The sequence below is a fragment of the Myotis nattereri genome (assembly GCF_964212035.1).
Source record: "Myotis nattereri genome assembly, chromosome: 1".
In the NCBI taxonomy this organism is placed as follows: Eukaryota; Metazoa; Chordata; class Mammalia; order Chiroptera; family Vespertilionidae; genus Myotis; species Myotis nattereri.
Window position 1 is genome coordinate 46,811,888 of NC_138075.1, and position 18,937 is coordinate 46,830,824.

Here is an 18,937-nt window from a genome sequence, read left to right on the forward strand (position 1 = left end):
CCACCCCACCTTTACCCTGCTCATAGACTGTCCCCCCACCCTCCAGGGTCCAGGTCAAGTTCCATCTTTCCTGCAGCTTCCCCAATCCACAAGGACTAGAATACTCACTTTCCTCTGAAGAATATCATCACTTAATAGTCTGTACTTCTCATTTTGTACTTAGCAAAGGTGACCGTCACTTTAGAATATGTTCTAACTAGATCACAATCTGGCTCTTGCTGTTCTTAAGAGATGTATTTGCAGAATCCTCAAACTCTTCAATTACTCTAGAAGCAAATATAGAACTGAATAGAGAATACCTGTTGATACAGATGCTGGGTCAGAGGTAAGGGAGGACGACGGTGGCCCTGTACCTGCCCATTGGACCTGCGGCAGTTCCCACTTGGGTGTCAATAAAATTGAGGTTCTTCCCCATGCCTCAAAATTCTAATGATAGCTGAAAATGTGAATGATAAACATGAGAATGCCAACATTTGCTAACTTTCCTGTGTTTCCTGCAATGCCCTGTACCTCACAGTCCCCTGTAAGAACAGGGTGTTGGGGCATATAATTTACTGATCACACTGGGACCTGTCTGATCCTGTAGCATAGAGTCACTCCAGTGTGCTGGGAGACAGTCTTCTGAGTCTTACAAAAGTAAGATACTGACAAGAGTGAGCTTACCGTGGAGATGAGGGGATTAAGGGATTTGCCCATCTAGTCTCATTTGACCTCTCTATACTCAGATTACCGACTCTACATCTTTACATGATGCTCTCATGTGGGCATGGGGATGACCCCAGTGACCTTACATTACATCATACACAAAAATCAATTCCACGGGCTTTGCACCATCCTGGTAGGGAGGACAGATTGTATTAAACCAAAGGTACTTCTAGGTAAACCTGATTGTTTGCAAAATGCCAGACTGCAGTCAGGAGTCTGGATTACATATTATAGGCAGTCATGAGCTTGAATTCCTGTGAATGAGTGCTGATTTGTGTTTTAAGGTGACAGAATCTTTATTTAATGTTTAAAATACAAAAATTAAATCCATGGCTATTGTGATTATTAAACTAACAGATCCTACACTTGTTCTTAGACAAAAGGCCCAGATGCTATGTGTCGATGCTTTTTTAATTCTTAGATTTCAGCATTAGTAGATACTGTTGACAAACACTCATTGGCTTTCTCACCAACAGTGCACAAGAGTTCCAGATATTTCCACGTGCTCAACAGTTGATATTATCAGGCTTTTAAAATTTTAACTGTATGGTGATACCTCATTGCTTTATTTTTCATTTCCCTGATGGCTAATGAAGTTAACTTATATGTTTATTGGCTATTGGCTAGTCTCTTTTGTGAAGTGCCTATGAAACTTTCTTTCCTATTTTTGTATTGGCTCTTTTTCTTATTGATTTATAGAAATTGTTGGTATATACTGAATATGAATCCTTTGTCAGATACATGCACTGCAAATATCTTCTCCCATTCTGATTTTTAAAAATTCTCTTAATGGTATATTCTGATGAATAGAAGTTCTTAACTTTATTTTTTTAAATCTTTTTAAAAAATATATTTTTATTGATTTCAGAGAGGAAGGGAGAGGGATAGAGAGATAGAAACATCAATGATGAGAGAATCATTGATTGGCTGCCTCCTGCATGCTCCCGACTGGGGATTGAGCCCACAACCCAGGCATATGCCCTTGACCAGAATTGAACCCGGACCCTTCAGTCCACAGGCCAAAGATCTATCCACTGAGCCAAACTGGCTAAGGCAGAAGTTCTTAACTTTAATATAACCCAATTTATCAATATTTTCCTTTATGGTTAGTCCTTTTTGTAATCTGTTTATAAAACCTTTGCCTATTCTAAGGCCATGAGTATATTCTCCAATTTATTCAAGCTTTACCTTTTTACCTTTTACATTTAGATCTATAGTCTATGTAGAATTGATTTTTGTGTATGATATAAGGTCAAGATTTTTTTTTTTAGGTGGCCATCCAATTGACCCAGAACCATTTATTAAAAATACTTTTAGCCCTAGCTGGTTTGACTTAGTGCATAGAGTGTCAGCCTGCAAACTGGAGAGTCCTGGGTTTGATTCCGGTCAAGGGCACGTACCTCGGGAGCCACCTGGCCCTGGTCGGGGGCATGCCAGAGGCAACCAATTGATGTGTCTCTCTCACATCGGTGTTTCTCTCTGTTTCTCCCTCTCCCTTCCACTCTCTAAAAAAAATCAATGGAAAAAAATATCCTTCGGTGATGATTAAATAAATAAATAAAAATACCTTCATTTTCCTACTGCTCTGCAGGGTCATATATCAAAGATCTGTCTATATATGTGTGGACATGTCTCTGGATTTTCTTTTATGTTCTGTTGGTCCCTTCATACGCCCTCATGTTAGTACAACACTCTCTTAATTCCTGTAACTTTAAAGTAAGTCTTGATTGATATCAAAAAGTATATATCTTCCGACTGTGTTGCTTCTTCTTCAAGTTTGTCTTGACTTTTCTTGGCCCTCTACATTTCATTTAAATTTTAGAATTAGTTTGCCAATTTACACCAAAAAGTGTGATGGAATTTTGATATGTGGGATCTGTAAATTAATTCAGGGAGAACTGATATCTTTACAATATTGAGTCTTACAATCATGGTCGTGGTATGTTCCTCCATTTATTCTAATATTTTATAGTTTTCTGTGTAGAGGTCTTATACATTTTGTGTTATACTGAGTCCTAGGTAGTTGATGCTAATATCAATGGTATCTTTTAATTTCATTAGAGATTAAAATTTTTAAAATATAGCATATGGTTTGTTGTTTGTATATAGAGATATAATTGATTCTTATATATTGATCATATATCCAATAACCCTCATAAATTCTTTTGGATTTTCTAAATATAATTATGTCATCTATAAATAATGGTGGTTTTCTTTCTTTCCAATCCTCATACTTTTATTTGTTTCCCTTCTCTTTTTATCAGGCTAGTACTTCAGTGTAATGTTGAACAGAAGAGATGATGGGGACATCCTTGTCTCATCATTTCCAATCTTGAGGATATCTTTCAGTATTTACCATTAAGTGGATTGTTTGCTTTAGATATTTTGGAGCTATTTTTATTAGGTTAAGGAAATTCTTTTCTATTCCTAAGTTGCTAAAAGGGTTTTTTGTTCTTAAAATAATGAAAATATATTAATTTTATCAAGTAATTTTTCTGTATCTATGGAGAGAAATAATTATATAATTTTTAATTTTTATTCTATTGGTGTTTATCTTTACTCCCATTGATTGATTTTGGAATGTTAAGCCAATCTCTCATTCCTGAAATAAACTCAACTTGGCAGTATTTTTTTATCCATAATTATTTTTGTTAAGATTTTTTTCATTTATGTTCATGAGAGATCAGCATCTAATTTTCTTGTCAAGCTTGGTATCAAGGTGATGCCAAACGAGTTAGGAAGTATTCCTTCTTTTCTTTTTTTGGAAGAGTTTTTGTAATTTGATATTTCTTCCTTAAACGTTTGAGTGAAAACTCTTTCTTGTTCACTTTAATCCACTGATTTTGATATTTATTAGGTTTACAAGAACTATACACTTTTTGGGGGGTGAAAACTCTTTCGATGCAAGACTTTAGAACTAGAGTTCTAGACCTTGTTTTGGTAAACAGTGCCCTAGTATAAGACTTAAACATGAAATAGTCAATCCCTGTCAGTTTGAATGGTCTTGTTTTTATCCATTTCCGCCCTTATGCAGCACTGGCCACATTACCTTTCCTTCTTGGCTGTGTGGACTCAGCTAAGTCACCACACAGGAGAGCGCTGAGGCCATCGGCAGCCTGCCTCAGCCATCCCCACTCTCCTCTGACAGGATGAGTGCCCTTGACGGTGTCCCTTTCAAGGTGCCGAAGGGCTTTCTGACCGGCACAGAGCTTCTCCCTGGGCCAGAACTCAGTGTCCCAGCCTGCAGGGAGCTTCTGCTGGGTTCCATGGTAAGTGTATTTCTCTGTCTGTCTGTCTATGTATCTCCTAGTCCCTGGATCTGTGGGCCCGAATGCTGAGCCTCATGGAACCTTGCTCCTTGATTTTAAAGGGCAGTGAGGCCTGCTCTGGTATATTTCAGGGAGTTTGGAAGAACCTAAGAGGGAAAGGTGTTTCATGAGGAAGGCTGGCTGCCTGGTGATGAGGATTATTTACTGGTCTTATTTTAGCCTTAGGATAACCGGAAGGTCACCTACATAAAGTGGCTGAGGATCGTGGCACCGATGTTCCAGTTCCTCTCTGCTGCTGTATCTAAAATTCCATTAGAATCACTGCTAGGGTTAAGACACTAGATCCAGAATCCTCTGTTAAAATGCCACCTGGGGCACATTAGAAAGGAATACTATTCCCCATGTCTGCCCAGAGGCACTCTTAAAGCACCCCTTGCCCCATGGCTCACACACTGGGATAGGCACCCAGTGTGTGTGGTCATATCACATGTGGCCTCAGGATAAACATGATTATTTAACTTCCAGGAAAATCAAGTTTACTTAAAGAATTAGGGGGAACCTATTGCATTCACATTAGAACACAGATGTATCATGGGGTAGCATGCAAAATTCGCATGAATTCTTTAAAAATGAAAGAATAAGCCCTAATCAGTTTTGCTCAGTGGATAGAGCATGGGCCTGTGGACTTGAAGGGTCCCAGGTTCAATTCCGGCCAAGGGCACATATCTTGTTTGTGGGCTTGATCCCCAATAGGGGTCATGCAGGAGGCAGCTGTTCGATGTTTCTCTCTCATCGATGTTTCCAACTCTCTATCCCTCACCCTTCCTCTCTGTAAAATCAATAAAAATATATTTTAAAAAATAATAATGATAAATAAAAATGAAAGAATAAGATTGCAAAGAACTGTGGAGCTGGCATTGGGCCTCTTAGAACCGAGTGTTCAGACTCCTGCGTGCTCATTCTCCACTGTCTGCAGGGTGCTTCGTGGAAAAGTTTGAGGATCTAGATCAGCTCTTACTCATTTTGAGGAACCTGAAACCCAGAAAAAGGAAATGATCTGTGCAAAGTTAGTGGCCAGACTAAAACCCAGGTCCTGACTCCAGATCATTTTTTATTCGCTAAGAGCAGGACTGGAACATGAGAGACACTGGACAGGGGATGTTTGAAGGCAAAGGGTTGCAGGAAGTCAGCAGAGAGCACAATCCAGAAAGGAGAGGCCTGGGGAGAGTCGGGGAGAGGGGCTCGAGTGGCCTGGGGCGCAGGAGCAGGAGGTGTGGTGCAGTTTTGCTCCATCTGCAGACCCCGGAGTTGCACTGAGGCTCCTCAGGACAGATGCTTCCAGAGTTGGAATGAGCTCTGTGAAGCCCAGAGCACTCGCTGTGAGGCAGGCGCTCTTGCTCTCCCCACAGCCCGAGTTGTGGGCGCTCACTCTGGCAGGAGAGCTTGTGTTGTTGGGAAGAGGAATTCGCTTTACTGAGCTCCAGTGGAGATGGATTATCACAGCTTTTCCTTTCCTGCTGAGCTCAAGTCTAGCTGGAAAGAGGCTATTTTTTTCCTGGTAGCAGAGACAGGCACCCTTCTGCCAAGCCCACGTCCAGTGTCTTAGCCAAAAGCTGACTTGGCTTTGCCTCCTGCTCTCAGGGTGGGCACCTGCAGTCCCTTAAGCCTGTTTCCCTTCCTGAACTCCCATTTCATTAACTGTTGGGCCAAACTAACAAATAGAGAAGCCTGAGACTCCAAGAATGATTTACAGCCTCTCCCTGATCAGTCCTTCCAGTTCACTGGGCTGTACTCCCAGTGTTAAGAACTTAAAATACATTTTCCCACAAGGATGATGTTGTACATGGTGGTTAGATTACCTGTCATGCCCTAAAGGGAAAAGTAATAACAGCTCCCACTTACTGAGCCGATCAATGTTTACCTGCTGTGCCCCAGGCCCATGTGAGGTGCTCTTCACACGTTCACTCTTCTCTCTCAGTTTTATGACTCTTTCAGCTGCTGCTCCTCCCCCTGGCACAGGAAGTCAAAGCTCCCCCCCCCCCCCTCCCAGTGATCCGCAGGGTCCCAGGGCCTGTGAGTGACACAGCCAGGATCCCAACAGGAGCCTGTCACTCCCCAAAGCCCATGCCCCCCTTCACCCTGCTCCTTCCCAAGGAGCCCTTCCTTACGTGCTTAAAGCCGCTTCCAGTCTGTTTTGTTGTTTCATAGTATAATTGCCAGAGCTCTAGGGGAAGGAGAGGATGGGCATGGCTCTGTTTCAGTAACACTTCAGTTACAAAATCAAGGTGACGGGGTCAGTTTGGCCCCCAAGCAGTGTGCCTTCCCACCTGCCCTGTTCCCCACCTCCACCCCATCACTGATGACCTCTGTTACTCGTTTTTTATATATTCTTCTAGAGACTCTTATGTGTGTATATACCAGCAAATACAGATATTTCCCCCTCTTTACACCAAAGGTAGCATTTTATATGCACCGTTCTTCTTGCTTTCTTCACTTAATATATTTTAAGATCTTCCATATCTGTACCTAGAAAGCTTCTTCAGTTTTGTTTTTCACTGAAGTATTGCACTGTATGGATACATCACACTTTATTGACCGAGTGCCCTCTTGATAGACACTTAGGTTCTTCCCAGTGCCTTTTTAATTGATTTTTTTTTTTTTTTTTTTTTTTTTAGAGAGAGAGGAAGGGAGAGAGGTGGGTGGAGAGAGAAAGAGAGAGGGAGAGAAAAAAAACACACACATCGATGTGAGAGAGAAACATTGATTGGCTCTGATCAGGGATAAAACCCACAACCTGGATATGTGCTCTGATTGGGAATTAAACTCACCACCTTTTGACGGTCCAAGCAGCTAAGCTAAACAGGCCCAGGCAGGTTCTTCCCAGTCTTTACCATTACAAACAATGCTGCAGGAAATGAGTATATACAAACATCCTTTTGAATTTGTTTAAGTACATTACCAAATTGTTCCTGTAGGGATTATACTGATATATATCCCAACAGCACACTACAAGAGGTACAAGAGGCCTGTACCTCCTATACTCCCAACAGAGTGTATCAGACTTTGGGTCTTTGCCAAGGGACAGGCAAATGTATTTCAGTGTAGTGTTATTTTGCTTATTTACTTTCTCTAATTACGAGTGAGGTTGAGCAGCTTTTTCTATGTTTAATAGAGATCTGTATTTCCTTTTCTGTGGACTGTCCATATTATCTTTTGTCCACTTACCTGTTGGGCTGTGAGTCTTTTTCTTGTCTATTTTTAGGCACTCCCTATATTAGTAAAGTTAGCCCTTTATCTCTGTGTGAGTGCTATTTCCCCCTCCCCCCCCCCCTTAGTTTGTCACCTGTCTTTGACCTTTCTCATGACATTGGCCATGCAGAGTTTGGACATGTGCCTGTGTGTACTTTTATGGCTTCTGGATTTTGATTCTGAGTTTGCAAGGCTTTCCCCTTTGATGTCATGAAGGATTTCTGTATTATTTTCTTCTAGTACTTGTATGGTTTCATATCACACATTTGAATTTTTGATCTTTTTTGAATTTCTCTTTTTGTATATAACGTGAGAATGGATCTAATTTTATTTTCTTCCAGATAGCTAACACCATTTATTGATTAGTTCCTCTTTTCCCCATTGCCTGAGATGCTATCTTATTATTTACTAAAGCCCTATAGACATTAAGGTCTATTTCTGGACTTTCCATTCTCTACCTTTAATCTATCTGTGCCAGTGCCATAGTTTTAATTATTGGTGTTTTATAATACCATAAAACAGCTGTAGGGCCAGTCCTACTTTTTTTTTGTCCCCGGAGTTTTTCTGACTATTCTTATTTGTGTATTTTTCATGTGAACTTTAGAATCATCTTGCTTAGTTCCAGAAATCACAAGGGTTGGTATTTTTATTGGGTCTTTGTATCATTTTATCCCTGAAGTCCTGCTGGCTGTCTCTTTAATTTAGTCTCTCTCTTCACAAGTCTGTCTCACCAGTTCTGAAGTTGTCTATTTCCTCTTATGTTTTTCACAACTCATCTATTTTGCTCCAATCTCTTTCTCGACCATGTCTTCTGCACACCTTTACAAATGTCCACTCCGTGCCAGGCTTGCCCTAGCTCTGAGGATACAGAGAGGAGTAAGCAAGCCACAGTCCTTGACCTCAGAGAGCCACACTGGACCAGCTAAATTATGCTCCTCTCCCCAGTGCAGGGTCATGTCAGAGTGGGAGGGAACAGTGCCTGTGTCTGTGTCTGTCTGTCTTTCTGTCTCCCCTTTCCCTCACACACAACACTCCCCTAGCCTCTCTTTTCCTTAAATGGCCATCATAGAGCATTGAAATTGCCCTTAAATTTTTTTTTATATTTTTAATGCCATGTTATATTCCTGGTTCTTAATTTTAAAGGTATGTGACAGGAATGCTTTATTTTTGCCTCATTTATAAACTCTCAAGTTAGGTTATTTATGTGGGCTCCAGACTGCTTTCTTAGGTGGCCTTATATACAGTGTATAAAGCCCTACAGTCAGATGGACAGAAAATTCCCAGCTCAGCCACTCACCTCCAAGCTGACCTCCAGCAAATTAAACATGCTGAGCCTCATTTTCATAATCTGGAAAGAGAATAACACTAAACCTACTACATAGGGCTCAACAAAGCTTAGCACGTTTTATATTGCCTGGGTCCCAAGCAACCTCGGATGGCAGCCAGGAGGATGGGGCAGATATCACCCCACAGGGAGGCTCTGGGCCTGGCGGGCTGCCAAGGCTGACTGCCTCCTGGCAAACGGTGCTGGGCTCAAGGCGCCTTGAGCAAGTTCTTAAGCTGCTATTACAGTTCAATAGCATCCTAAATGGCAAAGGGACTTAGATATTAGATTTCACTGCATTTGTCCTTCATGCAGAGTTTACCTTTACATTGTTGCTATCCACCTACCCCAGTGCTAGCTAAAACGCAGGGTGCGGGTGGACTGTGCTGGCTGCCTGGGCTCAGAATTGGAGGCTGTGCCGGTCTGGCAAGTCTCTGGCTGAACAGGGTCCGGGGAGCCCAGGGGCGGTGGTGCGCCCGCGAGCCCTGGTTTGCCGGGCCCGCCTCACGTAGCCTTCTCTCAGCAGCACGACTTCAGCCTGGAGAGGAGGACGCTCTTCTGGGTGGAGGCTGTCACCCGGGGCCCCCGCCAGTTCCAGGGCGATGCTCCCGGGACAGCGTCAGCCCCTCCAGCCTGGCTCTTGCTGGTCGGCCCGGAATGCGGGCTGGCGTCCGCGCCGGCTGCAGCCGCAGGCCCCGAGGCTGGACCCCAAGATCAGCCCGAGGAAGAGGAGGAAGAGGAGGAGGAGGAGGAAGCCACCCCTGGCAATGAGGAAAAGCCGGGTCCTCGCAGCCCCCAGCCCAGCGCTCCCGCGAGCCCCAGCCCGGGCCGCCACCGGTGCTCGCTGCATGTGCTGCGAGGCGTGAGGTCCGAGCTGGCCGGTGTGCGGCGCAGGCTCTCCGAGGGCAGGACGGCCGCCCGTCCACGCGCCTTTCTGCAGCGCATCCGCCACCGGGCGTGGAGCCTCTGTCCCAGCCCCGAGCCGCCCCCGAGCCCCGCGCCCGCGCCCCCGGGCCCCTGTGTGCCCGCCCCGCCCCCGCGGCCCTCCACGGCCGGTGCCGTGCCCCCGCTGCGGAGCCACAAGCCCACAGTCGCGGTAAGGAGCTTGCCGCTCTGCCAAGATCAGCAGCAAGGCCCCCCATAGTCTGGTCCCCAGCCAGGTCCATAGCTCCGGCCCCTCCTCCCTGTGCTCCCCCTCCCCAGCCTTGCCTGCGGCTCTTCCTCAGCCTCTGCCTGCAATGGTCCCTGCTCAGAGGGCTCCCCTTCCCTCTGTCTCGCACTGTGCCTGCCCTGCCTCTGCTAGGGCGCAGGCCACATAATGGTGCTTATCCAGTGCCTGTCTCTCTTCCCGTGGAACGTGCGCTCATGTTCTTTTAGGGCAGGGGGTGGATCGCATTCATTTGTGTTTCCAGAGCACCCAGCAGCAGACTGGGCCCCTAGGGGGTGCTCAATGAATGTGACTCAAATCCAGGGCTCGCTGGGCAAGGCTTGCTGAAGACTCGGTGAGCTGGGCGCTCAGTCAGGGAATAGTCACTGCCTGTAAATTCCTGCCAGACACTGTGTTGGAAGAGACAAAGTCAAAACCACTGGACAATCGCCCAAGAGGGTGTGGAGACAAGGCAGCCCTGTGTAGGGGTGGGATCGGGTGTCGAGAGAGAGAGAGAGAGAGAGAGAGAGAGAGAGAGAGAGAGAGAGAGAGAGAGGTGAGGGTGTTACAGGCTGGGAAAGCCGGGGGCAGAAGGCTGTACCAGCAGAATGGGGAGCACAAGTGAATTTACCATGAGACCAATGAAGCTAAGCCTCAGGCTCTGACTTGGCTCCTTCCAAAGCTTTATGCCTAATTTTATACGTATAATTCTGTCTTTTTTAATTTAAGAGGTCCAAATTGTATAAGCACCAAATTCCACACAACCTGGATCCTGAGTAGACGGGGTGGGTCAGGATTAGTAGCCGGAGGAAGCAATAGGGCACAGCTTTCTGTCCGCTCAGCAGCCCCAGCCAAGCCGGTAGGTACAAAAGAATAAGGCCAACATGAAATTACATCCAAAAGAGACTCGAGGCCTGGCTTTTCCACTCACTGGTGTGTGATCTTATGCAAGTCACTGAAGTGCTCTGAGCCATCCCCTCTCCACCTTGTAAAGAGGGCCAGCAACCCTTCTCACCGTCATTGGGAGCAAACAGAGAGAAGAGGCTCTGTGAGCGGGACTGGCAGTGCCCACATCAAGGGCCAGATGTTAATGCCAGGATGGCTCTTCCCTGATCCAGATGAAAATAACTCTAGCAACAATCGTGTGTGGGTGGGTGGGGGGGGGGCATGTTCTGTAGAGAAGGAAACTGGGGCAGACAGCAGCTAAGAATCTTTTTTAAGGTCACAAGAATAGACTCAGATCCTAAGATTTTGATGTTTTCCACTGTGGGGGTTCAAGGGCAGACCCAAGGGTAAGGTCATGGCAGAGAACCCCCTGAGCAGATGGGGATGGAGGGGGAATTTCTATGTCACACACACTCTACCCCAGGAGCCAGAGCAGTGGGGCTTGGGGAGGAGAGGACAAGGCAGTGTATTCAGGGCTGGCAGATAGGTGCCTCTTCATGGGGAAAGCTTGGGGGTAATGTTGGCCAGGCCAATTGAAAGGCCTTGAAGCCACCCATCTTAGCCCGGCACCAGAGCTGCGCCTGGTCTGTACCCCTCTCTGTGCCCTGCCAAGTCTCAGCCCAGCCAAATTCAAGAATGAGAGTCTGGCTGGGAAGATTCCCCCTAAAGCAGTGGTTCTCAACCTTCTGGCCCTTTAAATACAGTTCCTCATGTTGTGACCCAACCATAAAATTATTTTCGTTGCTACTTCATAACTGTAATGTTGCTACTGTTATGAATCGTAATGTAAGTATCTGATATGCACGATGGTCTTAGGCGACCCCTGTGAAAGGGTCGTTCGACCGCCAAAGGGGTCGCGACCCACAGGTTGAGAACTGCTGCCCTAAAGTGTGGGGTAAAGAACCTGGGTTTGATTCTGAATAGGGTTCAGGTCCCAAATGTGTGCTGAACCTTGATTTCAATATCTGTAAAATGCTACAGTAGGAGCAGGGTTATTCTAGCCTTTAAGTGAAATGTATGCAGGTTCTTTGCTACATGCTTTTCTCACATTGTCTTATTTAAGCCTCGAAACAACCCTGAAGGTATCTAGTTTGATTGCCTCCATTTCACATGAGTAAATGGAGTAAACAGGAGCGATCTGGGGTTTGAACCAGAGCAGGACTCCAAGCTCTCCACAGCATTCGCCCCTACACTCTGTACAGAAGGTGGCATGCAAAGGCACCTTTAAAAATGTCCTGCCCAACCAGATGTTGCTCCCAGTGGTAAATGACACATCCAACTTGTCTGTATTTCAGTCCCTCAGCCCATACACCTGCCTGCCATCTCTTGCGCAGGAGCCCCAGCCTCTCACGGCCCACAGATCACACCCTGATTCTGCTGACCTGCTGTCCGCCCTTAGCCAAGAGGAGCAAGACCTCATCGGGCCAGTGGTCGCCCTGGGGTATCCCCTGCATAGGGCCATCGTGGCTCTGCAGAAGACAGGGCGTCAGAGCCTGAGCCAGGTGAGTGACCCTCCAGAGTTGGGGGACTGGAGCTGGAACCAGACGGGTGGCTATGTGGTTTTTTCCTTTAACTTGAAGAAATTTTGTTTCTTTCTCTTCAGAGGCAGAATCTCAGCCTGGCATTAATTACTGGGGGGTATGAGCAAGTTTCTAGATCGTAAAGCTACCGTCTGCATAGGAGTTTAGCAGGAATCCCCATGCTCACTTGGGGGAGTCTTGATATTTTACTCCTCTCCTGGTTTGTGCCCCAAATGCAGGGGCTGGAGCGTTGAGCAGCCAAGAATATCTACAGCTGCCCAATAGAACTTTTTGTAATGAGAGATGTTTTGTACCTGTTGTCCAATACAGTATCCACCAGCCATGCGTTATTACTTGAAATGTGGCTAGTGCGACTGAGAATTTTATGTAATTGTAATTAATTAAAATAGTTACATGTGACTACTATTGGATGGTGCAGCTCTAACCACTTCCCTCAACGAAGGAACTGTGTTCAGTTTACCCATACCCACCTATCCATCTAGTCAACAGTATTTATTGGGTACTTCCTGGGTGTTTAGATGTGGCTAGGAGGTATGAGGGAAACCAGGGTACATAAAAACCACTGTTGTAGGTTGGAGTCCCCAGGAATCTGACTCAGATGGAGTTAATTAAGGAGGCTCTTGGGATCAACCCCTGGAGAAGGGAGTGGACAGAAGCAGGAGTGGGTAGATGGAGAGGTTGAGCTGTGTAGACCCAACGACAATGTCAGCCATCCCCTCAGCTCTGGAGCAAATATGGCCCTTCAGAGTCATCCTAAGCGGGGCTGAGATGGTCAGACCTTTATATCCCTTCATCAATCAGGAATTAGGGGTGTTAATATTTAGTAAACACCTTTTTTGTGCCAGTCCCTCAGTCTGAGAGTATACAATTAGGTCTTCTCAATTCTTCAAGGTTGCTATTACTCTCCTCACTTTGCAGATGGGGGCACAGGCTGGTTAGCTCTGAATCTTTGTTGTTCAATGCTTTTCTCTCATCTTCTGTGTGAGAACCTTTCAGGGCAGCACCCCCCAGGCTCATCTGAGATTTAAGAATAGATCTAAAGTTGCCTCCACCTTCAGCTGCCACTGAAAGCCAGGACCATGGCCAAGGAGCTACCCAGAGGATTGTGAGGGACCAGGTCCACAGAGGGGGCCCTGACATGTCCCCCCCCCAACCCTAGTCTCTCGGACTGGTGACAAGGCTGAGGTCTCAGGCCGTCGCTGTGAAGATCTGAAGATTAGTTGGAGCCAGCAGAGGCACCGGCCTCCCTGTGGGTGGCCGGGAAGAATCCCACTGTATCAGGAACATTGTGTTTCCAGACACAGACTGACCACCTGGCTGGCCACCGGGTCTCTGGGTGGCCGTCCTCCCGCTGGGCAGTCAGGGGCCAGGCCCCGAGGGGCGGGCCTGAAGGGCCATTGGATGACTTCATCTACCCTCCCCCACCAAGTTAGTATTTTCCTCTATTCTCTGAAGTTCCTCCATTAACTAAGAAACTCCTTTGGGCTCAGTTTCCTTCTCCCCTTGAAACATATACACTACAGTACATCCGTTATGGCCAGAGACGGCTCACGAGGGAGGCCATCAGGCGATCTTCACCTCGAAGAGCCAGGGAGAATGAAGGAGACACAAAAGATAAGCTTTGTCCATCGCTCCTTCCTTCCTTCCACAGGATCAAAGTGCCCACCTACTGCCTGCAGGACACATGGGTGGCACATGTGAGGGCCCATAGGCCAGGCCCAGACTTGCCATATGACTCCAGGCACATCAGGGCGCCGCTTTGAGTCTCACTTTCCCTATTCACACAATGAGAGGGGGGGGGGGCATGTGCTTATAGACTTGTGGGGGCCCCATCCTGGGGTCTGAGGTAGGCCTGGTGGCTTTTACAGTCCCATAGGCCCCAAAACTGACCAAGCAGCAGAATCTTTACAAATGCAGATTCCCAGGACCTACTCGGGAGGGTCCCCATCAGTGGGTCTGGAGTACCCTCAGAGCCTGTTATTTTCAAACACCTGTAGATGGTTCTGATATGCAGCCTGGCATGGGATCCTGTAGTATGGACTGAGGACAGCTCTCCCTTGAGTAAGTGGTCCTCAACCTTGGCTTCTTATTAGAATTCCCTGGAGAGCTATAGGCGTCCCAGTGCCCAGGCGGCACCCCCCGGATCAGAGACTCTGGAGGCAAGAAAAAATGGTTTATGGGTATTTAAATATATATATATATATATATATATATATATATATATATATATATATATTTCAGAGAGGAAGAGAGAGGGAGAGAGAGATAGAAACATCAATGATGAGAGAGAATCATTGGTTGGCTGCCTCCTGCATGCCCCCCACTTGGAATTGAGCCCGCAAACCCGGGCATGTGCCCTGACCGGGAATCGAACCGTGGCCCCTGGTTCATAGGTCGACGCTCAACCATTGAGCCATGCTGGCCAGGCAGTTTATGGGTAGTTTTAAAACTCCCTGGTAGCTACAGTCAACAGTAAGGCCAAGATCCATTGCTGTGGATGAGCTAAGAGGTGAGGGAGAGCTCCCACCTGCCGTTGCCCCCACTCCAGTTTTCACCTTCAGAAACTGTCTACTTTTAAGCTCCAGCTCCTCCTCTAGTAGTGGCCCCACGATGGACAAGGCATTGGCTGGAGATTAGGTGATCTGGGCCCTCCTCCTGGGACCCTGGGCAAGCTGCCCGCATTGCCTGGACCTCCGTTTCCTCGGGTGTGCAAGGAGGGCTTGGCTGGGTGGTTTTCCGGTTGTGCTCAGAGCAAGGTCTCGGTGTCCTGGGGCAAGTGCTTGGACAGTTCAGAAGCTGAAACCGTTAGTGTGTATGCTCCATGCTGCCTGCCTAGCCCTGAAGGTCTGCAGAAACCCAGCCTCTTCCTTCTCTGCTTATACCCACAATTCTTATGGCCTGGCACTAACTTCACTTGGCACTGACTCCCTATAAATTCTGTTTTGATTTGTCTGGGCCTCATGATTTCCAGTATCTGGTTTATCTCCCCCACTGAGCTGTGAGCTCCTGAAGGTGGTTCTTAATTCACTTTATAAACACAGCATGTACTTATGGAGCTCCTCCTGCCTGCCATGCTGGGTGCCGGGACACGGTGGTGACACAACCCAGGGGACACGGTGGTGACACAACCCATCCCTCATGGAGCAAAGAGTCAGTGGATGAGAAAGATGAGGAAGGCAGTAGAGCAGTTACAAAGTTGTATGTGCTGGGGCCACCAAGCACGGCACCTTAGAAATGGGGCAGAGAGGATCCCCAGGTAAGAGGAGTGAGGCTGGCCTTGCTGAGGGCCCTAGGGGGCTGGGGGAGGAGCAGAGGTGACTGACAGGCAGGAACAGGCCTTTGAGCCCCGGTTGGGAGGCAGCACTTCATCCTGAGGGCCAAAGCAACCCCCGAGGACTAGGCAGGAAGTGACCGGAACAGGTCTTCAGCCCTGTGAGGTCCACTCTGTCCCTTCCCCTTTCCAGCATGGATGCAGGTCTGTTGCTTAGTGGGGGCTCATGAAGTCCTGGGTGGCAGAGATGTATGCGTCTAGGGGTGGGGTGGGGGTATACAGGTATGGATGGCACCTTCATACAGGTAGGTGCTCACCAGGGAGGGTGAGTGGGCTGGGGTGGGTGGTGAGTGAGAAGAGACCCCTGTGTTGCAGGCCCGTCCCACTCCCCACTTAGCTTCTGGGAACACCTTAGCTCACCCTAACAGCCCCTTTCCTGGATCCCAGCCCCTAGGTGGGGATTGTTGCTGTCTACCTGTCCACAGATCTCCAGAGGTGGCCTCTGCTTCTCTTCTATTGGTTCATGGGGTTTCTATTGGGGCCATGTCATGTGTGGTGGATGCCTAGTCAGCTGGCCTGAGCTCAGGCCTTACTGAGGTCCTTGGGGTGTCTCCTCTACCCCATCCACTGCCCCTGCCGTTCCCCTTTAAAAAAAAAAGTAAAACGTGTTTTCATTGATTTCAGAGAGGAAGGGAGAAATAGAAATAGCAATGACGAGAGAGAATCATTGAACAGCTGCCTCTTGCATGCCCTTTGCTGGGGATCAAGCCCGCAACCCAGGCATGTGCCCTGATCGGGAATCGAACCGTGACCTGATTCATAGGTCGATGCTCAACCACTGAGCCACTCATCTTATCCCCTCCTTCTTTGCCCCTTTCTGGCCCAGTTTCTCAGCTACCTTAGTGCCTGTGACCGGCTGCGGCAGCAGGGCTACGAGGAGGGGCTGGTGGAGGAGGCCATGGAGATGTTCCAGTTCTCTGAGAGCCAGGTCAGCCGGCCACCTGCCTGAGCCCGAGGCAGAGAGAGATGGGGTATACAGACGAGCCTGGTGTGCAGGGACATGCGGTGCCAGGGCCAGCCTGGGGGCCACAGGGAGAGAGCCTGCTTGCTCAGCCCTGGGAGCAGACAGCCCAGGGAGATGAAGCACAGAAGGTGAGGGGATGAGGTGGGGAGGAAACCAGAGGCCAGGCTTTTGTATTATTTAACGGAATCAGCACACGTGTTACTGAATGCGCTCTCCTTGTTAGACACGCAGACAGGAGCCACAGGCAGCACAAAGATGCTTGAACTCTCTGCTCAAGGAGTTGGCCGTCTATCTGGAATCCAGAATATAGGCAGCTGTGGGCCCAGCAGTACCTTCTGTGTGCCTGATGAAAATGACCTGTCCATGCTCAGCAGCTGGTTCAGGCTCGAGAGCAACTCTTCACAGAGGCTGATGAAGGGACCGGAGGGTGGGAGAAATAGAGGAGGAGGAAGGAAGAAAAGCAGGGATGTTTAAAGTGCTGGTGCCAGAGGAGGGAGGGGGACCAAAGCTGTACTATGTGAAACCTTGGCAGAGTTTGGGGCCTGGCAGAGACCCTGGGCTACTCATCCTCTGGGCACCAGTGTTTGGCTTTCCTCTTCCGGCCCCAGCCCCCAAGCACAGGTAGTCAGGAGAGAGCCGGAGTGGAGGAGTAAGCCAGGACCAAGCCAGTGGCCAGGCTGGGGCCTCCTTCCTGGGCCCGTGTCACCTCACAGGCACAAAGGAAATGCAGGTGTGGCCCAGGATGAGGTTTACCTGGCCTGTGAGGGCCACAGCTTCGGGAGTAGAGGACACCAGGGAGGGGGCTCCCCAGAGTAGAGGCTAAGCCTCAGTGCCCTCTCTGCCTTCCCTTCCTCAGGCAGGGGAGTTTCTGCGCCTCTGGGAACAGTTCAGCGACATGGGCTTCCAGCAGGACCGGATCAAGGAGGTGCTGCTGGTCCATGGCAACCGCCGCGAGCAAGCCCTGGAGGAGCTGGTGGCCTGTGCCCAGTGACCACTGGGGCACTCTGCAATGCCCAGCATCCCAGGCCTGTGCTAAACCTGGCCATCCATGTCTATAAAGCAATGCATGCTTGTTGTAAAAATGCAACAATGCCAAGGGTGGGAGCAAATACTATAGGGGAGGCAAAACTTCACCCATCTTGGGTTTTCAGCTGGACCAATTAATTAGAGAAAAACAGTTTATTAATATATGCAGCACACATTATGTGGGAGAACCCTCAGGGAAAAGTAGCTGAAAGCAGGGGTTTAGAACTCTGGCTTGTGTAGCATCAACGAAGAACACATTTGTATAGGGATAACAAGAGATCAGGTTTAGGCTTCCAAAAATGACAAACTAGGAAGGTAAATAATGGGAGGGAACTAATGGAGTACGGCTCACTTGCGGTATCTCCGGAAGGGTAAGAATCAATCTCAAGAAAAGGAGAATTTATATCCTGCCTTTAGACAGAAAAGAGAGAGGGGGAAGACAAGCTCTTCCTGCATTTGCTGCTTCTTAATTGCCTTCAGCTCGAAATAACATTTTTATGTCAAAGAAACATATTTTGGGTGACATTCTGGCTTCCTTCAATACCCAAAGAATCAGCTAAGAGTTGAAAGTGGGGAGGGGGAGATGGCAGGGTGTGGACAAGGAGCTGTGTTTTCTCACACAAACCTTGTAAAACTACCTTTATTTGACCCTTTAAATTGTGTGCTTTGATTTAAAAAAAAATAAAACAAAGAAAACGATGTGCAATTCTTTTGGGTCTTATAGGCTCCTGGTCTTTTTGTGGAAATAACATCTAACTGTGGGTCCAAAGATCTAATTTCTGATTTCGGTTCAGCTGGTGACTGGCTCAAAGCTTTCTTGGGCCTCAGTTTCCCCAGGAAAAGAAGAGAGATTGGGCCTGGCTGCTAGTCGTAAGAATCCCCTGGGGAGTTTGTTAAAGCGTTCCAGGCCCCACTCTCGGAGAATCTGACTCAGAAGGTCTAACTTGGTAGCCCCTAGGGGTCTGTTTTCTTTTTATAAGAAGCTCTCTGGGATTGTGCTTTTTTTAAAATCTTTGTTTTTAATCTGCTGTTTGTTGTTGTTGATTCTCTTCACCCCTTCTCCCACCTCCCATCCCCTGGGCCCACCTCTGGCAACTGCTATTCTGTTCTCTGTATCTATAAGCTTAGTTTTTTATTTTTAGATTTCACATATGAAACCATATGGTATTTGTCTTTCTCTGACTTATTTATTTAGCATAATATCCTTGAGGTCTACCCATGTTGTCACAAAAGGCAAGATTTTATTCTTTTTTATAGCTGATCTAGAGGCCCAGTTCACAAATTTGTGCACAGGTGGAGTCCAGCCAGCCTGCCCCAAATCAGGGTGGATCGGGCCGGGCCAGCCAGGGGGAGGGGACGCAGGAGGTTGGCCGGTCAGCCCTGCCACCTGGTTGAACTCCCAGTCAAGGGGACAATTTGCATATTAGGCTTTTATT

The 18,937-nt window shown here is 47.7% G+C and overlaps 1 protein-coding gene across 1 annotated transcript; it reads left to right on the top strand.

The window, feature by feature from the left end:
- Positions 1-3,854: 3,854 nt before the first annotated feature.
- On the top strand, positions 3,855-18,205 carry UBAP1L (ubiquitin associated protein 1 like; the record flags this gene model as incomplete). The annotated part of the gene is made up of 5 exons (XM_081094373.1): positions 3,855-3,974; positions 9,074-9,643; positions 11,935-12,141; positions 16,338-16,439; positions 17,332-18,205. The coding sequence occupies 5 exons, from the start codon at positions 3,855-3,857 to the stop codon at positions 17,464-17,466; spliced, it is 1,134 nt and encodes a 377-aa protein (XP_080950499.1). The 3' UTR covers positions 17,467-18,205.
- Between the last annotated feature and the right edge of the window lie 732 nt (positions 18,206-18,937).